The 18,152-nt window shown below is 70.6% G+C and overlaps 6 protein-coding genes across 6 annotated transcripts; 4 read left to right on the top strand and 2 right to left on the bottom strand.

Annotated features, from left to right (window-relative positions):
- Positions 1–631: 631 nt before the first annotated feature.
- ECM1 (extracellular matrix protein 1) lies at positions 632–4,085 on the top strand. Its single transcript, XM_074929161.1, has 7 exons — positions 632–861; positions 1,208–1,279; positions 1,781–2,073; positions 2,166–2,507; positions 3,217–3,437; positions 3,689–3,776; positions 3,868–4,085. The coding sequence occupies exons 1-7, from the start codon at positions 816–818 to the stop codon at positions 4,039–4,041; spliced, it is 1,236 nt and encodes a 411-aa protein (XP_074785262.1). The 5' UTR covers positions 632–815; the 3' UTR covers positions 4,042–4,085.
- Positions 4,086–6,405: 2,320 nt separating this feature from the next.
- RPS27 (ribosomal protein S27) lies at positions 6,406–7,470 on the bottom strand. The gene is made up of 4 exons (XM_074929028.1): positions 7,417–7,470; positions 7,077–7,185; positions 6,861–6,971; positions 6,406–6,609 (listed from the first exon to the last, which is right to left on the bottom strand). Exons 1-4 carry the CDS (start codon positions 7,420–7,422, stop codon positions 6,581–6,583), a joined length of 255 nt encoding a protein of 84 aa, XP_074785129.1. The 5' UTR covers positions 7,423–7,470; the 3' UTR covers positions 6,406–6,580.
- A 266-nt stretch (positions 7,471–7,736) lies between these two features.
- RAB13 (RAB13, member RAS oncogene family) lies at positions 7,737–10,109 on the top strand. Its single transcript, XM_074928937.1, has 8 exons — positions 7,737–7,942; positions 8,812–8,872; positions 8,978–9,038; positions 9,189–9,266; positions 9,371–9,460; positions 9,564–9,629; positions 9,732–9,782; positions 9,868–10,109. The coding sequence occupies exons 1-8, from the start codon at positions 7,819–7,821 to the stop codon at positions 9,940–9,942; spliced, it is 606 nt and encodes a 201-aa protein (XP_074785038.1). The 5' UTR covers positions 7,737–7,818; the 3' UTR covers positions 9,943–10,109.
- A 129-nt stretch (positions 10,110–10,238) lies between these two features.
- Positions 10,239–11,538, top strand: JTB (jumping translocation breakpoint). The gene is made up of 5 exons (XM_074929145.1): positions 10,239–10,555; positions 10,653–10,696; positions 10,783–10,868; positions 10,973–11,052; positions 11,161–11,538. Exons 1-5 carry the CDS (start codon positions 10,479–10,481, stop codon positions 11,315–11,317), a joined length of 444 nt encoding a protein of 147 aa, XP_074785246.1. The 5' UTR covers positions 10,239–10,478; the 3' UTR covers positions 11,318–11,538.
- Positions 11,539–11,833: 295 nt separating this feature from the next.
- CREB3L4 (cAMP responsive element binding protein 3 like 4) lies at positions 11,834–14,040 on the bottom strand. Its single transcript, XM_074929186.1, has 9 exons — positions 13,662–14,040; positions 13,338–13,527; positions 13,076–13,173; positions 12,904–12,981; positions 12,714–12,820; positions 12,557–12,625; positions 12,377–12,452; positions 12,206–12,302; positions 11,834–12,112 (listed from the first exon to the last, which is right to left on the bottom strand). Exons 1-9 carry the CDS (start codon positions 13,794–13,796, stop codon positions 11,898–11,900), a joined length of 1,065 nt encoding a protein of 354 aa, XP_074785287.1. The 5' UTR covers positions 13,797–14,040; the 3' UTR covers positions 11,834–11,897.
- A 134-nt stretch (positions 14,041–14,174) lies between these two features.
- SLC39A1 (solute carrier family 39 member 1) lies at positions 14,175–17,971 on the top strand. Its single transcript, XM_074929055.1, has 4 exons — positions 14,175–14,520; positions 14,890–15,168; positions 16,159–16,289; positions 16,944–17,971. The coding sequence occupies exons 2-4, from the start codon at positions 14,988–14,990 to the stop codon at positions 17,601–17,603; spliced, it is 972 nt and encodes a 323-aa protein (XP_074785156.1). The 5' UTR covers positions 14,175–14,520; positions 14,890–14,987; the 3' UTR covers positions 17,604–17,971.
- The last annotated feature ends 181 nt before the right edge of the window (positions 17,972–18,152 follow it).

Genomic DNA, 18,152 nt, shown 5'->3' with positions numbered 1-18,152 from the left:
TGGGATTTTCCCACTCGGATGGTTGGGGGGGGGGGGGGGGGGGGGGGGTTGCGCAAACCGGAGTCACGTCGCCGCAGGGTGTTGGGCAATCGGGGGGGGGGGGGGAGGTTGGGGGGTGCCCCCCCCTCATCCCAGCACCTGCCCAAAAGTTTGGGCCAAGCAGGATGCGGTTGTGCTGGGGGGGGGACACACACAAACCCCCCCCCGGGACCTCCCGCCGTGTCGGGGGGTGCAGGGAGGTGACCGAGGCTGTGACACTCCTCTGCCACCGCTGCCCTACACGGGGGCGGGGGGGTGTCCCCTAATGGGGGGGACACGAGCTGAGCCCCCACCCCGGGGGGGGGCTGTGTGTCCCCCCCCCATTGCTCCTCTGGCTCCTGTCAGCACTGGGGGGGTGACTCACCGGGCGGGGCGGGCCCCAAAACTGGGCAAAAACCACAAAAATCCGGCTGCTTTCGCTTACGGTGACTCAGGGGTCCCCGGGAAAGTGGGGGGGGGCGAGGGCCACCAGAGTGGGGGGGCCCAGTGCCACCAGGGTGGGGACAGGGGCCACCGAGGTGTCCCTGACCCCCCCCCACGCCCCCTCCCAGCTGGGGTGGGGGCCGTGACCCCCGTTTGGGGGGGGGGGGCAGGATGCGGCCCAGCACCCGCAGACCCTCCCGGGGGGGGGGGGAAAGGGGGGTGTCTGTGCCCCTGGCCCCCCCCCGCGACGTCAGGCCGTGACTCAGCCCCGCAGGATGCGGCCCCGCGCCCGCCCCGGCCCTTCATAAGGCGGCGGCGGAGGCAGCGGCCGCCCCACAGCGCCCCACGCCGCCATGGCCGCCTTCGGCCTCCTCCTCCTCCTCCTCCTCGGCGCTGCTGGTGAGTCCCCGCGGCCCCCAGAGACGCCTGGAACCCCCCCCCCGCGGCTGGGCCCCTCCCCGGGCAACCGGGTCCCCTCCCTGGGACACCCGGGTCCCCTTCTCAGGCAACTGGGTCCCCTCCGTGGGCAACTGGGTCCTGACTGGGACACCTGGGTCCCAACTGGGACACCTGGGTCCCCTCCCCGGGCAACTGGGTCCTGACTGGGACACCTGGGTCCCCTCCTTGTTACGGATCTCCAAACTCACAGGATTGGGGGGGGGGGGGGTCCCCGCTTGGTCGCCCCCACCCCGGGGAAGGCTGGGGGTGCCCCTGCTGACCCCCTGTTGTCCCCCGTCGGTGACAGTGGTGGCCCCGGTGCGACCCCAACGTGCGGCGCAGGAGCGGGTGGTCCTGCAGCACCCCCACATCGAACAGCGTGAGGGCAGGGGTGGGGGGGACACGGGGGGGGGGGGGGGGCACCCCTGGATGGGAGGGGACACGGGAACGGACGGGGTTGGGGACAGGGGGGCACCCGGGGGGAGGACGACACACGACACAGGTGGGAGGGGAACATTGGGGGACACCCGGGGGGGGGTGCACATATACATGGGGGGACACCTGGATTGAGGGGACACCCGGGGAGGGGGACACACATGGATTGGGGGGGGGCACAGGGCTGGACAGGGGGTGTCGGGGATGTGGGGGGACACGGTGACGTGGTGAGGGGGGGGGGTGGGGGCAGGACGGACGCTTCGGGATGGGGGGGGCACGGGGTGGAGGTGACGTGGGGACAATGAAGGTTGGGGCTGGGGGGACACACACAGAGGGAGCAAACGGGGATGAGGACAAAGGGCGCAGTGTCGCCCTGGGGGGGGGGGGTGGCGGTGCAGTGGGGACCCCCCCCGCCGCCTCCCCACACCCCCCCGCCCCATTCCAGTGCTGCAGGAGGAGCAGGACCCCCCGCCGCCCCCCGCCATCCCGGCGGCGGCGGGCGCCACCGCGGCCCCCCCAGGCCGGCTCAACACCCTGACGGGCTTCCCCCCGCCCTGGCCGGTGGCCGCCGCCGTCACCCGTCACTGCCGCCACCCGCCGGGGCCCCCCCCGACCCTCCAGTTGCCCCCCAGCGGCTTCGCCCACCTGCGGCGACAAGCGGCCGCGCTCGACGCCCTCCGGCCCCGCCTCGGCGCCTGCTGCCGCCACCACGAGCCGCTGCCCTGCGCCCGCCGCGCCGTGAGTGCGGGGGGGTCACACACACCCAGAGAGCGAGCCGGGGGTGGGGGGGTGCCACGGCCCTGACCCCCCCTCCCCTCGCTCTCCCGCAGTGGACGGAGGTGCTGGATGATTTCTGCGCCCGTGAATTCGGGGTGAAGACGCGGCAGTTCCACTGCTGCCGCCGCCACGACGCTGCCGCCCGACGTCGCTGCTTCGCCCAGGGCCCCCCCGCCGAGGCCGTCGTCGCCCGGGACCCCCCCGCCGAGCCGCCCTTTCCCCCCGGCGAGCCCACCGCCGCCAACATGGCCAATATCTGCGGGCTACGGGGGCTGCGCCCCGGCCCCCCCGGGCCCGGCGGCCCCTCCGGCCCCCGCGTCCGCTTCCGCCTGCGCCTGGAGCGCGACTACGGGCGCTGCTGCCGCAACGGGGGCTTGGCCTGCGCCCACCACGCCGTGAGCGCCCGGGGGGGCCAGGAGGGACACGGCGGGGCGGGGGGGGGGTGTGTGGGTGCAGGGAGGTGGCCCAGGTTGTCTGGGGTGGTGGCCCAGGCATCCAGGAAGGTGGCCCAGGTGTTTGGGAGGGACTCGAGCATCCGGGGAGGGGACCCGGGTATGTGGGGACGGGACCTCGGTGTCCCGGGAATGATCCGGGTGCCCGGAGGGTGACCCAGAGGTTTTGGGGGGGGGGTGGGAGGGATGGGACTTTGGTGACAAGGAGGGACTTCAGGTGTTGGGGGGCTGGGGAGGGATCCAGGCACCCCAAGGGGGGACCCAGGCACCCCAAGGGGGGACCCAGGTGACAAGGGGGGGACCCAGGCACCCATCAGATGACTCAGGTGATGAGGGGGGGGACCCAGGTGACAAAGAGGGTCCCGGGCACCTGGGGGGGGGGGATCCAGGTGACAAACAGACCCCCCTGCAGGTGTTGGGGGGGCTGGGGAGGGACCCAGGCACTGAGGAGGGGGGACCCAGGTGACAAGGGGGGGACCCAGGCACCCATCGGATGACTCAGGTGACGAGGGGGGGGACCCAGGTGACAAAGAGGGACCTCAGGGGCTGGGGAGGGACCCAGGTGACAGACAGACCCCCCCCCAGGTGTCGGGGGGCTGGGGAGGGACCCAGGCACCCCAAGGGGGGACCCCAACCGATCGCCCCCCCGCAGTGGCAGAAGGGGCTGCAGCGGTTCTGCCGGGAGGAGTCTGCGGTGAAGACGAGGCAGCACCGGTGCTGCCAGCCCGGGGGGGCCCCCGCCCGCAGCCGCTGCTTCGCCGCCGCCGCCCCCCACCCGGCCTACGACCGGGAGCTGCACAACGTCAGCCTGGCCCGGGCGGGCCCCGCGCTGCTCCGCACCCTCTGCGGGCCCACCCGCCTCTTCACCAAGAGGTGGGTACCCCCCAATACCCCCCCGCATCATCCGGGACCCCCCAATGCCCCCCCCTCCACATCTGGGACCCCCCCCACCCCGTGCCCATCCCTGTGAGCGGATCCAGGCATCTGGGATCCACCATCCCCCAGGAACACCCATCGGGGAGGGCGCCCAGGTCTATGGGACCCCCCCCGCCACCATCTCAGAGGGGACCCCAGCACCCGCGACCCCCCCCACCTGGAGGTGACCCCCCCTCTGTGTCCCGCAGGCGGCCGGTGCCGGAGCTGCTGGGGGCCGTGACGGCCACGTGCTGCCCGCTGCCCCCCGAGGAACAAAGCACCTGCGCCCAGGAGCAGGTGAGTGCTGGGAGGGGATGTCGGGGGGCTGTCAGGGGTTCTGGGGACCCCCCCACAGCCACCCTGACCCCCCCCCCCAAATTACCTACAGCTCTCCCAAGGCATCGCCACCCTCTGTGACACCTCACGGGACACCTGGCGCGACCCCCAGGGCTGCTGCTCGCGGGGGGGCCCCGAGCGGCGCCGCTGCTTCGACACCACGTACCTGGCCCAGGTGACCCTGGGGGCTGCTGTGGCCCCCCCAGCCCCTGACCATGACGAGTAACCCCCCCCCCCCGCGGGGAGAGGGGGGACAATAAAAGTGCTGTGTTGTCACCTACGAGTGCCTCAGTGTCTCCATTGTGTGAGGGGGGGCTCCCATGCCTCAGTTTCCCCAGAGTCTGCCTCCCCCCCGTGCCTCAGTTTCCCCATAGCAAGTGGGATGCGTGTCCCCCCAGTGCCTCAGTCTCCCCCCAGGTTGGGGGTTCTCATGTGCCTCAGTTTCCCCCCTTGTCTGTGGGTCCCCCCATGCCTCAGTTTCCCCAGAGGGCCCCATCCCACCCCCCCCCAGTCCTGGGGTGGGGCAGGGGAAGGTGTTTCGGGGCGTGGGGCTGGGTGTTGGGGTGTTTGTGGTGTCGGGGTGTGTCGGGGCGTGACACGGTGTGCTTGTTTATCGGGGTGCACCCCGCTCACCGCAGAGACCCAGGTGTGCAGGGGCGGGGGGGCAGACGTGACCCCGTGTCCCCTGGGGTGTCCCTATGCCCCCCCCATATCCCCACAGTGTCACTGTCACCCCTGTCCCCCACACTGCCACCATCCTGGAGTGTCGCCATGTCCCTGCACCCCCCCATAGTGCCCCCATGTCCCCTGAGATCACAAGTGGGGAAACTGAGTCACTGGGTGGGGGGCACTGGACAGGGGGGGCTGCCCTGGTCTCATGGCTGCACCCCCAGTTCTACCTCCTCCCCCCCCATTTGCACCCTCCCCCTACTTACCCCCCCTTTTCATCCCTATTTTGACACCCCCTTTTCCATGCCTGTTTTGCACTCTGATTTTTAACCCCCCCCTTTTACACTTTCTGCCTCCCCCCGGCTTGACACCCCCCCCGCCCGCAAGCAGCAGCAGGATTGCAGGGTCACCCCATTTCCCCCTGCCCCCCCTCCTGCCTCAGTTTCCCCTCCAGCAGCTCAGGCTCCCTGAGGGATCCTGGGGAGGGGGTGGGGGGTGTGAGAGTCCCTAGGGCAGAGGGGGGGGCAGGTTGGGGGTCCCAGTGGACCCCCCCCCCCCCTCCCTGTCCCTGGATGCTCCAGCCATCTCCCGCCCGGTGTCCGTCTGTCCTACAGCCACCCACCCCCAGACATTCTGTCTGTCCACAGAGAGGTTTGGGTTGGGAGGGACCTTACAGCCCCCCCAGCGCCACCCCCTGCCCCGGGCAGGGCCACCTTCCCCCAGCCCAGGTTGCCCAAAGCCCCGTCCAACGCGGCCTTGAGCCCTGCCAGGGAGGGGGCAGCCCCAGCTGCTCTGGGCAGCCTGTGCCAGGGCCTCACCCCCCTCCCAGGGGAGAATTTCTGCCTCAGATCTCACCTGAATCTCCCCTCTCTCAGGTTAAACCCCTTCCCCCTGTCCTATCCCTCCCCCCTGATCCAGAGTCCCCCCCCCTTTCCCGCAGCCCCTTTCAGCCCTGGGGGGCCGCTCTAAGGTCTCCCCGGAGCCTTCTCTCCTCCAGCTGAACCCCCCAACTCTCCCAGCCTGTCCTCACAGGGGGGCTCCAGCCCCCCCAGCATCTCCGCGGCCTCCTCTGGCCCCGCTGGAGCAGGTCCGTGTCCTTCTGCTGTTGGTGCCCCAGAGCTGGACCCAGCCCTGCAGGGGGGGCTCAGAGAGCGGAGCAGAGGGGGAGAATCCCCCCCCGGCCCTGTGCCCACCCTGCTCTGGGTGCAGCCCAGCACACGGGGCCCTTTCTGGGCTGCCAGCAAACGCTGCCAGCTCAGAATTTTCCAGCCCAGATTTGTGCTTGGGATTGCCCCGACACACAGGCAAGATCTTGCCCTTGACCTCGTTGAACTTCAGGTTCACACGGGCCCAGTTCTCAACCCCATCTGGGTCCCTCTGGAGCACATCCCATCCCTCCAGCACGTCAACCAAAGTATCAGCACAGGTAGAGCAGCACAGATTTCGAGGCATTCCTCATTTCCACATTAAACACCTGGTTTTTGTGTCATCAGCATTTCCTCACAGGCTGAAGAGCAGCAGCAAGAACTCAAAGTGCACGTTCAGAGGCTTCCTCGGGGGAACACCTCGGATATTCCTCGCTGTGTTTCCCTCTTTGCGGGTCATTCCCACCCTCCCAAAGCTTCCCAGCGTAAAACAGGGCTCAGCTGGGGCTCTGGAGCATGGGGAAGTAAATCCCAACACGCAGAGAACACGACGTTACAGCCACGAGATCCCAAGCTGCACGTAGGGGTGGGTTTGTTTCTGGCCTGAATACAAGGAAGGATTTAATTTGTCTCAAAGGTTAATAATTCCTGTCTGCTTCCGTCACTTAACTACCCGTGGGAGCCAATAAAAAAAAAAAAAAGACAACCAACTTCAGAACCGCTGCCAAACCACCCTTCTTCCACAGCGACGAATCAGAGCGTTAAAAGCAAACTGATTTGTATGTGTTTTATCCAAAATTTATTGACGGCCAGATGGGTGAGGCTACAGGGACAGCACGAAAAGTCACATTTTGTGGTTGGCCTTCCGGGGACGCAGCTCCGCGGTGGCAGCCCCTGCTCTGTGCAGCCACGTCTGTCCGAGTAGTCGCAGCCATCCCCTACTCCCTTCACTTAATGCTGCTTTCGTCTGAAAGAGCAGCCTGGGGAAAAACAAACAAAAAAACCACGCAGTCAGAAACACTGCGGCCTCTCTAAATCCCTCCTCTACAGGGATTTCCTCGTCTCACCAGCCCAAAATCCAGCGGGTTTTGCCTTGTTTTAAGAGGAAAACACCACCCTGGTTCTCAAAGTGCCCAGAACCGAGGGGCTTTTTTAGAAGCTTCCAGCCCAGATGACCCCGAGGAAGGAAAGGGGGGGGCCCACAAGCCGCCCCCCCGGGGCAGTTACCCACCTTCTGTCAGCCTCGCCTTGCCCCCCGTGGGCTGGCACAACACGGTCGAGCAGCCCACGCACAACACGACGGTCTGAGCGTGGCTAAACACCGTCGTGATCTTGTAACAACCTGCCGGGAAAAGGGAAAGCTCTGAGGTGAGCGGGAAGGACACCGGGACCCGCTGCCGCCGTCCGCCCCCCCACACACCCTCCCCGGGGGCCGCCGCCGCCCTACCCGGGCACTTGACGTCCATGAAGTAGGAGTTGGGGCTCTGCACCAGCCGCTTCTTCTTGTGCTTCCTCTTCTCCTCCTCAGGGGAAGGGTGCAGCAAGTCCTTCGCCAGCTGCGGGGACAATCCCGGTTAGCGCCCGCCCGCCGCCATCTTGGCGCCTCCACCGTGGAGATGGCGGCGGTCACGGCTCCCCCCCGCGGCCCCGCCGCCCCGCCAACCGGGCCCGCCCGCACCCGCCTCCCTCTCCCCCCGCCCTCCTCCCTCCCGCGGCGCGGCGCTGGGCCCCGCCGGGGTCTGGGAGCGGCGGGGCGGGCCGCGGCCCGCGGCCGGGGCCGCACTCACAGGCATGGCGGCGTGGAGGCAGCCGCGACCGAAAAGGGGCCAAACCGGAAGCGGGCGCCGCTATATCCGCTGCGGGGTTTCCCGCAAGGGCGGAAGTGAGGCGCGGCCGCGGGGCGGCGCCATCTTGGGAAGGGCGCTGGGCGCGGCCATCTTGGGAAGGTCGCTCCCGTTGCCGCCATCTTGGGAGGGGAGCGCGGGGCGGGGCGGCGGCGGCGGGGACGGGACACCGGAGGGGTGACGTCGGCTGATCCCCGCGGTGACGTCACGGGGCGGTGACGTCATGGTGGCGGGGCAGGGCTCGAGTAGAGTCCCCGCCCGGGAGGGGGGGGCGGTCCGTGGCCGGGGCCGGGGCCGGGGCCGGGCCGGGTCTCCCGGTGGCGGCGGCGGCGGCGGGCGGGGGCCATGGCCAAGGCCTACGACCACCTCTTCAAGCTGCTGCTGATCGGGGACAGCGGCGTGGGCAAGACCTGCCTCATCATCCGCTTCGCCGAGGACAACTTCACCAGCACCTACATCTCCACCATCGGTGCGTGAGCGGCACCCCCGGGACCCCCCCCCCCCCCCCGGAGCCCCCCTCCCGCCTCCCCGCCGCGCTCCCCGGGGCGCCCGGACCAGGCTGGGTCCTTTCTCGTCGTTCGCCGCCCTCCTCCTGCTCCTCGCCCGCGCTCCGGCACCGGCAGGACGGCGGGAGGCCGGGGCCGACACCGGGAGCACCGGGAGCGGCTGAGCCGTTCCCGGAGGCTGCAGCGCGAAGGCGGCCGCCGTGGCACGGCCTCGAGGCTGGTCCTGCCCCGCAGCCGCCACCGAGCTGCGACCCCGGTGCCCACCGTCCCGTCCTCCTCCTCCTCCTCCTGCTCTTCCTCCTCCCAAGTTTCCACCGCGCTGGTAAAAGCGTTTCCTGAGCCATGGCACGTCCGTGAGCCCCGGCACGGCCACACCGGAGCCTCTGCCCCGCCGTCGCCCTCCCGCAGCGCGGCTCCGGCCCTTCCTCCTCCTCCTTCTCCAGCCCCTGAAACGGGGCCAAGCCAGACACGAGGGGTGCACCGACGTGGGAGTTTTGGGGAGAATCTGCCACTTTTTGGGGCTGGTTGACTTGATGGGGGGGGTCCGGCAGCTCTGTCGGTCTCCCCCCCCCCGCCCCGCGCGGCCGTGCGGGGTGATGCCATCCCGCAGGAATTCCGCGGCCAGCGGGCTGGGGGACGCCGCTGACCCTCTCCCACCCACCGCAGCCAGCGCCAGGCCTGGACTTTGCCCCCCACCCCACTTTCCCAGGATGCCAGAGGGTTACTGGGAAACCAGACTGGGACTGGGAAACCGGACTGGGACGGGGAAACCGGACTGGGAGCGGAGCTGTTTATGGCATCACCGGCCCTTGTCTCTCTCCTCCCATCCCAGGCATCGACTTCAAAATCCGGACGGTGGATATCGATGGGAAGAAGATCAAGCTGCAAGTCTGGTAAGTGGTGGGGGGGGGGATGTGTGTGTGTGTGTGGAATTGGGGACCCCCCCTCCCCAATTCCCACCGAGCTGCCCTCACCCCCCTCCTCTCCCTCTCCCCCAGGGACACAGCGGGACAAGAGCGCTTCAAAACCATCACCACAGCCTATTACCGCGGAGCCGTGGTACGGAGGGGGGGTGCTGGGGGCCCCCAGAAGGGCTAGGGCAGCTTCTGGGGGGGACTGCAGCTGTTTGGGGACAAGTGTGTGTCCCCCCCACCAAGCTGGGGCCGTGAAGGGGGGTTCCCTGCCCCACTGATTGCACCATCCCGGCAGGGCATCATCCTGGTGTACGACATCACCGACGAGAAATCCTTCGAGAATATCCAAAACTGGATGAAAAGCATCAAGGAGGTGGGGGTGTGCGCTGGGGCTGGGGACGTGGGGGGGGGGGGGGGGGGGGGGCCTGAGGTTTTTTTCTTGGGGGGGGGGTCCTGCCCGTCCTCTCCTGCCCGCAGAACGCCTCCGCTGGGGTCGAGCGTCTCCTCATCGGCAACAAGTGTGACATGGAGGGCAAGCGCAAAGTGCAGCGGGATGCGGCCGAGAAGGTAGTGGGGGGGCACCGTGGGGCTGGAGGGGGGGGCACCGTGGGGTTAGGGCCCCCCCCCCCCCCGCCTCTGGGTCAAAGCGGGGGGTCCCCTTATCCCACAGCTGGCGAAGGAGCACGGGATCCGCTTCTTCGAGACCAGCGCCAAGTCCAGCGTGAACGTGGAGGAGGTGAGGGGGGGGGTCCCAGATGTGAGGGGGGGTCCCAGATGCGATGGGGGGTCCTCATCCCCGGGGAGGTGTCCCCCCCCGCTGACCGTCCCCTCTCCCCAGGCCTTCAGCACGCTGGCGCGGGACATCCTGCAAAAATCCTCCCGGAAAGCGGTGAGTGGGAGTGGGGGGGGCCGGGCGAGGGACCCCCCCCACCCTGCTCCGGCCCCCCGCTGACCCCCTCCCCTCCCTCTTCCAGGCCCCCAGCAGCAGCCGGCCCCTGCTGGAGCCCACCCCCCCGAGGAAGGCCGGGGGTAAATGCTCTCTCGTGTAGGGCCACCGGTGTGTGTGTCCCCCCCCCGCCGCCGCCGGTCCCTCCGCCTGCCCCGGGGCAGCGCGGGCGCCTCTCCGGGGAGGGGGGGGGGCCGGGGGAGCTCCGGGCCGGGGTGGGGGGGGAGGGCTGACCCCCCCCGGCCCGCACCTCGTGCCATAAAGCCCAGCTTGTGCCTTGCCCCGTCTCCGGTGTCTCTGTTGGGGACGCGGCGCGGGGGGGGGGGGGGGGGGAGGCGACGGGCCCGGTTGGGGAGAACCGGGGACGGGGCGGGGGGGGTGAGCGGCCGGGGCGAGCGAAGCCACGCCCCCTTCTGTCAAAACCACGCCTCCTTCGGTGAAAACACGCCCCTCTCCGGTGAAAACACGCCCCCTCCCTCCACGCCCTGCCTGTCCGTCAAGCCCCGCCTCCGCACGAAACTCCGCCCCTCGCTGTCTCCGTTCTTCCCGTCGTCCCCTGCTTCTCCCAGCGGCCCTCGCGCTTCAAGATGGCGGCGCCGCCGGAGACGAGGGGCCCGGCCCGGTAGTTCCGCCGCGGTGATGGGGCCCCGTGGCCCCGCCGGGCCGCGCTGCTGCGGCCTCTGCGCCGTCCTGGTCGCCCTGATGTGCGGCCTGCGGTGAGCGGGGGGGGCCGGGGCCCGGCGCGGCCGCGGGGGGGGGCAAGGCCTGAGCGCGGCCCTCACGGCCTCTCCGCTCTCTCCGCTCTCTCCGCAGGCCGGCGGCGGCGGCGATGGTGGCGAGCGACGAGAGGCGCTCGGGTGAGTGCGGGGCCGGTTTCGGTGGGGAGTTGCGGGGCCGGGGGCTCGGGCCGGGCCCGCACTCAGTGGCCGCGCTCCCTCCGCAGCGAGCCCGGTGGCCGTCACGCCGTGCTGGCGGGTGGAGGATTTCGTGGTGGCCCAGGAGTGCGCCCGCTGCTCCAGCTTCCAGGCGGTGAGTACGGGCGGCGCTCACCCCCTCGCCCGGGGGGGCTGGCGGGGTCGGGGCGCGGGTCCTGCCCCTGAGCGGCCTCTGACGGGCCCCCCCCTCGGTTGCAGAAGACAATACCGGAGTGTAACCCCACGGGCTTCATTGAGAAGATCAATTGTGCCACCTCCAAGAGGGATGAGTTCAAGAGGTGGGTGCAGGCCCTGGGCGGGAGGGACGGGGCAGCCTTGAGCCCCGGGTGGGGGTTTGGGGCTGAGGCTGCTCCCTGCGGGGCATTTAACTCTCCCCGTGGGCGCAGCTGTCGCTCCGCGGTGATGGAGGCGCACGTTTTCTGGAGGTTCGTGGGCACCATGATGTGCGTGGCCGCCGTCTTCGCGGTGCTGGTGGTGTGTCGCCAGCGCGTGCTGGACAGGAAGGCCCTGGAGAAGGTCCGTAAGCAGATCGAGTCCATTTAGCGGAGCCCGGCTGCCCTGTGACGGAGGACTCGCTGCTCCCAGCCAGGCGGGGGGGGGGGGGGGGCCTGGGGCGGGCCCTGCCCTGCTCCGTGGACACAGACTCCTGCCGGGAGCTGCCTCGGATGCCCCCGGGGCGTCCCGTGGGGCCGGCTGGGGGGTGCCCTGCCCGCGGGGGAGGCCCCCCGAGGAGCGCGGTGTGTAATAAATCCTGATTGTTGTCACCACGGCGACGCTGGCGTTTTGTCCCCGGGAGGTTGGGAGTGACGCGGGCCGTGCCGCTGGCTCTGCTCCCCCCGGCCCTGTCGGAGCCCCGAGGGGTCCCCGCTCCCCCGGCAGAACCTTGAGGGGGAGTCCCCATCTCCCATGGCACAGGCAGCGCCGCGGGCTCAGCGCCGACCCTCCGACACGCTTTGGGCTGCAAATCAGGTTTATTCACCGGTGTTCGGAGCTGCTGGGAGTGGACGGGGGGGCACACCCAGCACCCTCTGCCCAGCCCGGGCTGGGTGTCCCCCCCTTCCTGCTGCCCCCACCCCGGGGCAGCTCCCAGGGCCCCGGAGCAGGGGCTGCTTTGTGTTGCCTGTCACATCTCGTCCCCGTGTCCCCGTTTCGCTGTCCCTGGGGTGGCCTGGCCTGAGGAGTTGGGGGGGGGCACCGGGATGGGAGGTCCCCCAACTCCATCCTCTGCTGCAGCCGCAGGTCCTGGCTCTTCCACCCGTAGCCACCCCGGAGCAGGGAAGGGGGTTTCTCTGGCCGGTCCCAGCGGCTCCCCCCGAGTCAGGATGTGCCTGGAAATCACTGCGGGAACAGGGAACACCGCGGTGGGCAGCGCTGGGGCGGGGGGAGCCGCGGCCCGGCCCCCTTTGGGGCTCCCACGGGGTCCCCCGTTACCTCCAGTGGGCCTGTCGCCATCCCAGCTGCCCCCCGTGCCGCGGCGGAAGGGGCTGTAGCTGGGGCAGAGGATGAGTCCCAGGGAGAGGAGCAGGATCTGCCGGGGAGGGACAGGAACCGTGTGTCCCCGAGCCGTGCCAGGGGACAGCGCCGCGCGCCGCGGTGCCCTACCAGGACGCAGGTGCTGGTCTGGGCGGCCTTGTTGGACGTTTCCTTGATCAGCGCCTGCAGCTGCCGCACCAGGGACCTGCGGGACGAGGGAGGGGGGTGGCAGGTGCCTGTCCTGGGGGGTGTGTGTGTCCCCCCCATGACACCCTGTGCCACCACGGTGCCCTGTGCCACCACGCTCACCCGTTGTGCTTCTCCAATTCCTGGACTTTCCTCCGCAGCTCCTGGTTTAGGGCCGAGCACGCGGCCGCCCTGCCCGGGCAGAGACGGGGACGGGTGAGGGGACACGTTGGGGACACACAGGGGACACGTGGGGACACGGTCCCCCCCCCGCACCCACCTGCTCTCCAGCCCGTCCAGGTACTCCTTCTTCCTCCGCCGGCTGTCCTGGGCCGACTGCTTGTTCCGGATCTTTCTCCTCACCTTTTTCAGGAGCCGCTCCTCAGCCTTGGGAAGGGGGGGTCGGAGGGGTGATCCCTGCCCCACGCCACCCCCCCACAGCCCCCCCCCCCCCCCTTTCCACCACGCACCTGGGTGAGGGGCAGGGTGTGGGGCAGCGTCACCCCCTCCTGCGCCAGCAGCCGCTTCTCCTCCTCGGTCAGACGCAGCTGCCAAGAGACGGGGTGGGGACAGGCTGGGGGTGTCCGGCGGCGTGGGGACACCCTTTGTCGGGGACACACACACACGGCTGTGGGGACTCACCGCGGGGCTGGGTGCGGGCAGGGGTGCAGGCAGGGGCACGGCAGGCAGCTCGTTGATGATGCAGGAGCTGGGGAGCAGCGTGGGGCACAGCCAGTCATCTGCAAAGGGGGAAAGGCAGCCGTGTCCTGCCCGCTCCTGCCCGCTCCTGCCCGCTCCTGCCCGCACTAACCCAGGGACCCGCTCTGCTCCCTGTGCTGGGGCGCTGGCAGGACGCAGCGCTTCCCCCCACCCCACCCCCTGGGTTGTGCCCAGCCCCACTGACCCCCCAGCTGGATGGAGATGACGCTGCTGTGCAGGGGGGTGCTGAGGTCACAGACCACCTCGTAGAGGGCGGTGGGGGGCTCGGGGGGCCGGGGGGGCTCCGGGCCGGCGTCCTGCGAGCCGCAGCCCCCCAGCCCGCAGGCGCTGTCGGGGTTCACCGTCAGCTGCAGCAGCTCCTCCGCTTTGCCCCCCTGCGGGCGGAGAGATGATGGGGACACACACACACACATAGACACCCCCCAAGGGCTCCCGGGGTACCCCCCTGGGTTCCGGTGTCCCTCGGGGGGCTCCTCGCTGCCCCCCTCCCGCTTTGACACCGACTCACGCCATCCTCAGGGAGCGTCCAGGCCCCAAAGGCCGGTTCCGGGGGGGCCGAGCCAGCAAAGGGGGGATCGGGGAAGATGCTGCCCGGGAAGAGCCCGTCCTGCGGCTCCAGGAGCTCCGGTGCCTCCAGCTCCATCGCGTGGGCTGGAGGGTGAGGGGGGGCCACCGGGGACCCCTCCCGGGCCGGGCGTCGTGGGTGCTGCTCCCGTCAGACCCCCGGTGACGGGCGGTGGGACCCTCCGCCGGCTCCGTGACCCGGTTCAGTGGGGTTGGGGTTCCCCCTCCCTGCGACCTTACGCTCCTCGGGGTGCCCTCGGGCTCCCGCTTTGGTCCCCGGTTGTGCAGCCGCCTCCGCCCGTTCCCGGGGCCGCGCACCAGGATCTCCGGTATCCTGGGCAAACCCAGCCAAGTCCCACCCCCGGTGCCGGACTCCCCGCCCCGGGCGTGGCCCGGAGGCTCCCTCCGCCTCGACGGGGAGATGGGGGCGGTGGGGACACAGAGAGGGAGCCGGGCTGGGGGTGAGGCCCGCCGGTACCGCGTCCCGGAGGCACCGGGGAGCAGCAGCGGCGGAACCGGGACCCTGCGGCCCGGGGTCGGTTCGCTGCAGACCCGTCCCGGTGCCCCCCCCCCCTCCCCGGTAACGGGACACACAGACAGACAGACAGACAGACACGGGACCCCGACCCGTCCCGGCGGAACCGGGGACGCGGCACCGCGCCCTGGACTTCTCGGTTTTTTTCTATTGGCTGAGGCGTGCGTCACTCAGCGGCGCAGTCGGGGTTTTCCCCGTCGCTATTGGCTGCGGGGAGCGGGGCCGGCTCCGCCCTCTGAAGCACCGAGGACGCGCGGGGTAACGAGCGGTGAGTGCGGGGGGGGGGGAACGGGGACGGGACACCGGGGACCGGGACCGGGACCGGGACTGACTCCCGGCCCTTGATCCCGGTCCCGGATCGCGGTCCCGGCCCTTGATCCCGGTCTTAGGTCCCGATCCTTGATCCCTGTCCCGTTCCGCCAACTCCCGGTGCCGTTACCGGAGCGCTTCCCCGGGCCACCCCCCGCCCCGGGGATCCCCATCCCACCCCGCCGCCGCGCTGCGGGCACCGCGGGACCCGGGACGGGCCGTGGGGGGAAGGGGGCTCGGTGGCAGCGGGGAGGGGGGGGGGGGGGTGAGTGAGTCACCGGCACCGGGAGGCGGCACCGATCGCTCGGACGGTCCCGTCCCGCCGTAGCTCCGGGGATGTGAAGCGCGGCCGAGGACAACGACGGTGGCGGGTCGGAGCTTCCTCCGCCGGTTAACGTTGAGTTCCCGCACCGGAACGCGGGCGGGATGGCGGCGGGAACCGGGCCCGGGCCCGGGGCGGAGGAGCTGGCCTGGAGCCCCGGGACGGCGCCGCGGCCCCCGCCGGGCCTGGAGGCGAAGCTGGGCTCGCTGGTGCTGCTGCTGCTGCTGCCCCTCGCCTGCGGCCTCGCCCCGCTCTGCTGCTTCCGCCACCCCCCGAGCGCTGCCGGTACGCCCCGGGGGGGCCTGGGGGGCGCTGGGGGTCCGGGGGATCTCGGGGTGTCCCGGGGGAGGCTGGGGGTCTCGGGGATATGGGGGGGTTTGGGCGTCAGGGGGGATCCTGGGGAGGGTTGGGGTGTCCTGGGAGGGGGTCCTGGGGGTTTGGGGGGGTGTCAGGAGGTCCTGGGGAGTGGGGGGGGTGGCCTGGGGGGGTCTGGGGGTGTCTGGGGTGTCCCAGGGGGGTCTGGGGGTCTCAGGGATATGGGGGGGTTTGGGCGTCAGGGGGGATCCTGGGGACGGTTGGGGTGTCCTGGGAGGGGGTCCTGGGGGTTTGGGGGGGTCTCAGGAGGTCCTGGGGAGTGGGGGGGTGGCCTGGGGGGGTCTGGGGGTGTCCCAGGGGGGTCTGGGGGTCTCAGGGATATGGGGGGGTTTGGGGGTCAGGGGGATCCTGGGGACGGTTGGGGTGTCCCAGGGGGTGTCCAGGGGTTTAGTGGGGGGTCTCAGGGGGTCTTTGGGAGTCAGGGGGGGGGGCTCTGGGGGTGTCTGAGGTGTCTGGGGGGGTTTGAGGGTCTGGGGTGTCCTGGGGAGTCTGAGGGGGGTCTGGGGATCTCATGGGACCGGGGGGGGTTTGGGGTGTCCCAGGGGATCCGGGGGGGGCTCAAGGGGTTCTGGGGAGTCTGGGGGGGGTCTCAGGTATTGGGGAGGTCCTGGGTGTCTGAGGGGTTTCAGGGGGTCTGGGGGGATCCTGGGGAGCTCAGACAATCCTGGGGGGGGGGGGGGTATCTCAGGGTCCAGGGGATCCTGAACTCCGGGGGGGTTTGGGGGTTCCTGAGGAGTCTGGGGGGGATGTGGGGGGGGGTTCTCAGCGTTCCCAGGACTGAGGACAGGGCTGTCACCCCGAGCAGGGCTGACCCCAAAGGTGGGTCCTGGGGGTGCGGGGCTGTGGTGGGGGTCTCAGAGAGGGGGGGGGGAGGGTGTCTCATCCCCCCCCCATCCCCAGAGTCCCGCAGCCCGGTGCTCAGCCTCGTGAGCTGCTTCGCCGGCGGCGTCTTCCTGGCCACCTGCCTGCTGGACCTCCTGCCCGACTACCTGGCCAGCATCGGCGCGGCGCTGGAGGGGCTGCGCATCACGGTGAGCCCCGGGGGCACCCCCGGCCCCGACACACCCCGGGCTTCTGGCCCTGCCTGGGGCGGGGGGGGCCCGACTCTGCCCTGGGGGTTTCCCCCCCTCGGTGTCCCTGTCCCCTGGGGTCAGGGTGGCTGCGGGGGGGGGGATGAATGGGGATGGGATGGGATGGTGGGGAGGGGGACAGTGGGGACAGGGTGGAGGGAAGGGTGACAGCTGGGACAAGGTGGTGGGGATGGGACGAGAGGGAGGGAGGGGGACGGCGGGGAGAGGGACAGTGGGGACAAGATGGAGGAGATGGGACAAGAGGGAGGGGGACAGTGTGGAGGGAAGAGTGACGGCTGGGACAAGATGGTGGCGATGGGACGAGGGGGACACTGGGGACAAGATGGAGGGGATGGGCCCGTGTGTGGGGGATGCACATGCAGGAAGGGGACGGTGGGGACGGGTCAGCGGGAGGGAGCCGAAGGGCCGGGCTGGCGGCGTCGGAGCAGGCGGGAGGGGCCGGGGGGGGCCGAGGCCCCTCGTGTCCCGCCGTGACTCATGGAAAGAGCGGCCCGCGGCTTCCCGGCAGCCACGGCCGGCGCTTCCTTCCACCGGGCCGGCGGGCGCGGGCAGGGCCCGGTGCGGGCAGGCCCTGAGCCCCCCCTCCCTCCCCAGCTGCAGTTCCCCCTGCCCGAGTTCATCCTGGCCATGGGCTTCTTCCTGGTGCTGGTGCTGGAGCAGGTGGCGCTGGCGCAGCGGGAGCCGCCATTGTCCGTGGCGGAGGAGTCGCGGGCGCTGCTGCCCTCCGGCTCCATCCAAACCCCTGCGCCGCCACCACCGTCCTCCTCCTCCTCCTCCTCCTCCTCCTCAGCTCCCAGCACGCGCGGGGCCGTTCGCGCCGGGCTGCTGGTGCTGGCGCTGGCGCTGCACGCCGTGCTGGAGGGGCTGGCGCTGGGCCTGCAGGAGGCCGAAGGCGCCATTTTGCGCGTCTGCCTGGCCCTGGTGCTGCACAAATGCGCCGTGGCCTTCAGCCTCGCGCTGAAGCTGCTGCGGGGCCGCCTGCGCCCGCCGGCCGTGGCCGCCTGCCTGGGGCTCTTCGCCATGATGTCCCCTTTGGGCGTGGGCTTGGGGACGGCGGTGGCGGCCGGCGCGGGGCCGCGGCAGCGCCTCTGCCGGGGGGTGTTGGAGGGGTTGGCGGCCGGGACCTTCCTCTACATCACTTTTTTAGAGATTTTACCCCAGGAATTAGGGGTTCCCCAACATCGGATCCCCAAGGTCATCCTGCTCCTGGCCGGCTTCGCCCTCGTCACCGCCATCCTCTTCATCAAGATCTGAGACACCCTTGGGGACACACACACACACAGGACCCCCCTCCGCACCCCCTTTCTCTGTGCAAGTGCCAAAGTGCTGCTCCAGGGGCTGTCCCTGCCTCCCCCCCCCCGCACACCCCAAGCCGGGGGGACACCCCCCACCCCCCCCAAAGTCACCCCCGTGCCTCAGTTTCCCCATCCGCGCCCGGGGAATGGTGCTGCCCCCCCCCGCGGGGTTTGATGTGTGTTTGTGTGTGTGTGTGTGTGTGTCCCCGTCTCACACCCACAAGTGCCCTTACAGCGCGGGGGGGGGCACTCCGGAGCGCACAGCCCCGGCGCCCCCCCCCCAGCCCGGAGAGGTGTTGGATGAAGCAAATAAAGGACCGAACCTGACGGTGCTGCTTCTGCCTGGGGGGGGCAAAATATTGGGGAGGGGGGATGGCAGTTCCCAGGGGGGGGTGTTCACAGTGCCCCCCCCCCCCCCACTGGGCCTATATGGGTTGTGTTGTCCAGGCCCCCCACCCCCCCCAATTTTGAGGGAGGGGTGAGGGGCTTTGCTGTGCTCCCAGCGGTG

The sequence above is a fragment of the Athene noctua genome, chromosome 29 (assembly GCF_965140245.1).
Source record: "Athene noctua chromosome 29, bAthNoc1.hap1.1, whole genome shotgun sequence".
NCBI classification, from domain to species: domain Eukaryota; kingdom Metazoa; phylum Chordata; class Aves; order Strigiformes; family Strigidae; genus Athene; species Athene noctua.
The sequence above is the reverse complement of the archived record's forward strand: the minus strand, read 5'-3'. Positions and strand labels throughout refer to the sequence as shown.

Bases quoted from the DNA above. Each gene is read 5' to 3' on its own strand.
- CREB3L4 (XM_074929186.1), bottom strand. From the start codon at position 13,796: ATGGAGCTGGAGGCACCGGAGCTCCTGGAGCCGCAGGACGGGCTCTTC. The intron at 13,174-13,337 runs GTCAGTGGGGCT...CCCCCTTTGCAG, and splicing joins CATCTCCATCCAGCTGGGGG to ATGACTGGCTGTGCCCCACG. The intron at 12,626-12,713 runs GTGGGTGCGGGG...CTGCCCGGGCAG, and splicing joins CTGGACGGGCTGGAGAGCAG to GGCGGCCGCGTGCTCGGCCC.
- RPS27 (XM_074929028.1), bottom strand. The intron at 6,972-7,076 runs GTAGGGCGGCGG...TTTTCCCGGCAG, and splicing joins CATGGACGTCAAGTGCCCGG to GTTGTTACAAGATCACGACG. The intron at 6,610-6,860 runs GTGGGTAACTGC...GTTTTTCCCCAG, and splicing joins CAAGGCGAGGCTGACAGAAG to GCTGCTCTTTCAGACGAAAG.
- JTB (XM_074929145.1), top strand. From the start codon at position 10,479: ATGGGGCCCCGTGGCCCCGCCGGGCCGCGCTGCTGCGGCCTCTGCGCC. The intron at 10,869-10,972 runs GTGAGTACGGGC...CCTCGGTTGCAG, and splicing joins GCTGCTCCAGCTTCCAGGCG to AAGACAATACCGGAGTGTAA. The intron at 11,053-11,160 runs GTGGGTGCAGGC...CCGTGGGCGCAG, and splicing joins AAGAGGGATGAGTTCAAGAG to CTGTCGCTCCGCGGTGATGG.
- RAB13 (XM_074928937.1), top strand. From the start codon at position 7,819: ATGGCCAAGGCCTACGACCACCTCTTCAAGCTGCTGCTGATCGGGGAC. The intron at 7,943-8,811 runs GTGCGTGAGCGG...CTCCCATCCCAG, and splicing joins CACCTACATCTCCACCATCG to GCATCGACTTCAAAATCCGG. The intron at 9,267-9,370 runs GTGGGGGTGTGC...TCCTGCCCGCAG, and splicing joins GGATGAAAAGCATCAAGGAG to AACGCCTCCGCTGGGGTCGA.
- SLC39A1 (XM_074929055.1), top strand. From the start codon at position 14,988: ATGGCGGCGGGAACCGGGCCCGGGCCCGGGGCGGAGGAGCTGGCCTGG. The intron at 15,169-16,158 runs GTACGCCCCGGG...CCCCATCCCCAG, and splicing joins CCACCCCCCGAGCGCTGCCG to AGTCCCGCAGCCCGGTGCTC. The intron at 16,290-16,943 runs GTGAGCCCCGGG...CTCCCTCCCCAG, and splicing joins TGGAGGGGCTGCGCATCACG to CTGCAGTTCCCCCTGCCCGA.
- ECM1 (XM_074929161.1), top strand. From the start codon at position 816: ATGGCCGCCTTCGGCCTCCTCCTCCTCCTCCTCCTCGGCGCTGCTG. The intron at 2,074-2,165 runs GTGAGTGCGGGG...GCTCTCCCGCAG, and splicing joins TGCCCTGCGCCCGCCGCGCC to TGGACGGAGGTGCTGGATGA. The intron at 2,508-3,216 runs GTGAGCGCCCGG...GCCCCCCCGCAG, and splicing joins TGGCCTGCGCCCACCACGCC to TGGCAGAAGGGGCTGCAGCG.